Source organism: Malurus melanocephalus, unplaced genomic scaffold, assembly GCF_030028575.1.
Source record: "Malurus melanocephalus ecotype Western Australia unplaced genomic scaffold, MMel_1.1 scaffold_1235, whole genome shotgun sequence".
NCBI classification, from domain to species: domain Eukaryota; kingdom Metazoa; phylum Chordata; class Aves; order Passeriformes; family Maluridae; genus Malurus; species Malurus melanocephalus.
The window spans coordinates 1,223-2,169 of NW_026624467.1; the positions used below are offsets into that span (position 1 = coordinate 1,223).

The window sequence follows — 947 nt, forward strand, 5'->3', positions numbered from 1 at the left end:
GACACGGACACGGAGACAGGAGAGCATCAAAAACACCCTCGGGGCTCCTCAGCCCTTAATGGACACCGAGACCAGGAGAGCRTCAAAAACACCCTCAGGTCTCCTCAGCCCTTCATTTGCTCCGTTTGGCACTTCATCCCTTCCAAATTAAAACAGAAGAGCAGAAAGAAGGCACAACCCAGCACAGCAGCCCCTACACGAGGCTGAGGCAGAGCTGGGGCTGTCCCCAGCCTCGAGGGACAGAGCCACGGTGGCAACAGTGCGTCCAGGGCCACCTCAGCTGAAGTCGCGGTCCGGCAGCACCAGCGGGGCCACCAAGGTCCAGAGGTAGAGCAGGAGGCCGGCCCAGCTGGAGCTGATCTTCACCCACACGGCCGTCCAGGGGCTCCTCAGCACCGCCAGGCTCTCGTCCGGCCTGCAATGGCAAACGGGAGGGGTGACCCATGGCTGTGACACCATGCCGGTGTCCCGGGAGGGACGGGGCCACCCAGGGAACTGAGTTTAGAGCTGCAGCCTCAGGGGCTCGGTCCGTGTGCCACTCACCCCAGGGGCTCCAGCAGAGGATGCTGTGAGCCCGGGCATAACCCCCAAGGTAATTAACCCCGAAGGTAATTAACGCTGATTAGAGAGCTCATCCAGCGCTCCGCTGTGCCCGGGAGCAGCCGGGGCCGGTGCCAGCCCCAGCCCGGGGTGCCGTGGCAGCTGTGCCCACCTGTACCAGTTGGTGAGGGTCATCATGATGTAGAGCGCGGCCAGCAGCAGGCACAGGTGGAAGAAGCTGTAGCTGTAGGCGACGCCGTCCTGCTCGTTGTCATAAGCACGGTGCACGGCTCCCTCCTCCTCCTCCTCGGCCGCCCCGGCCCCGCTGCCGGCCCCGCTCTCCTCCGTCAGCATCAGTTTGTTCACCTGCGGGTGGTCCGAGGAGCGCAGGCTGCGGGCAGAGGGAC

The 947-nt window shown here is 64.4% G+C and overlaps 1 protein-coding gene across 1 annotated transcript in view; it reads right to left on the minus strand.

Moving 5' to 3' along the window:
* Positions 1–263: 263 nt before the first annotated feature.
* LOC130586639 (serine incorporator 2-like) overlaps positions 264–947 on the minus strand; it is a 5,100-nt gene continuing 4,416 nt past the window's right edge. Inside the window, exons 6-7 of the mRNA XM_057387514.1 lie at positions 713–931; positions 264–415 (exon numbers count right to left, since the gene is read on the minus strand). Of these exons, the coding sequence (XP_057243497.1) occupies positions 277–415; positions 713–931 (358 nt within the window). The 3' untranslated portion in view covers positions 264–276. The remainder of the gene's footprint in view (positions 416–712; positions 932–947) is intronic.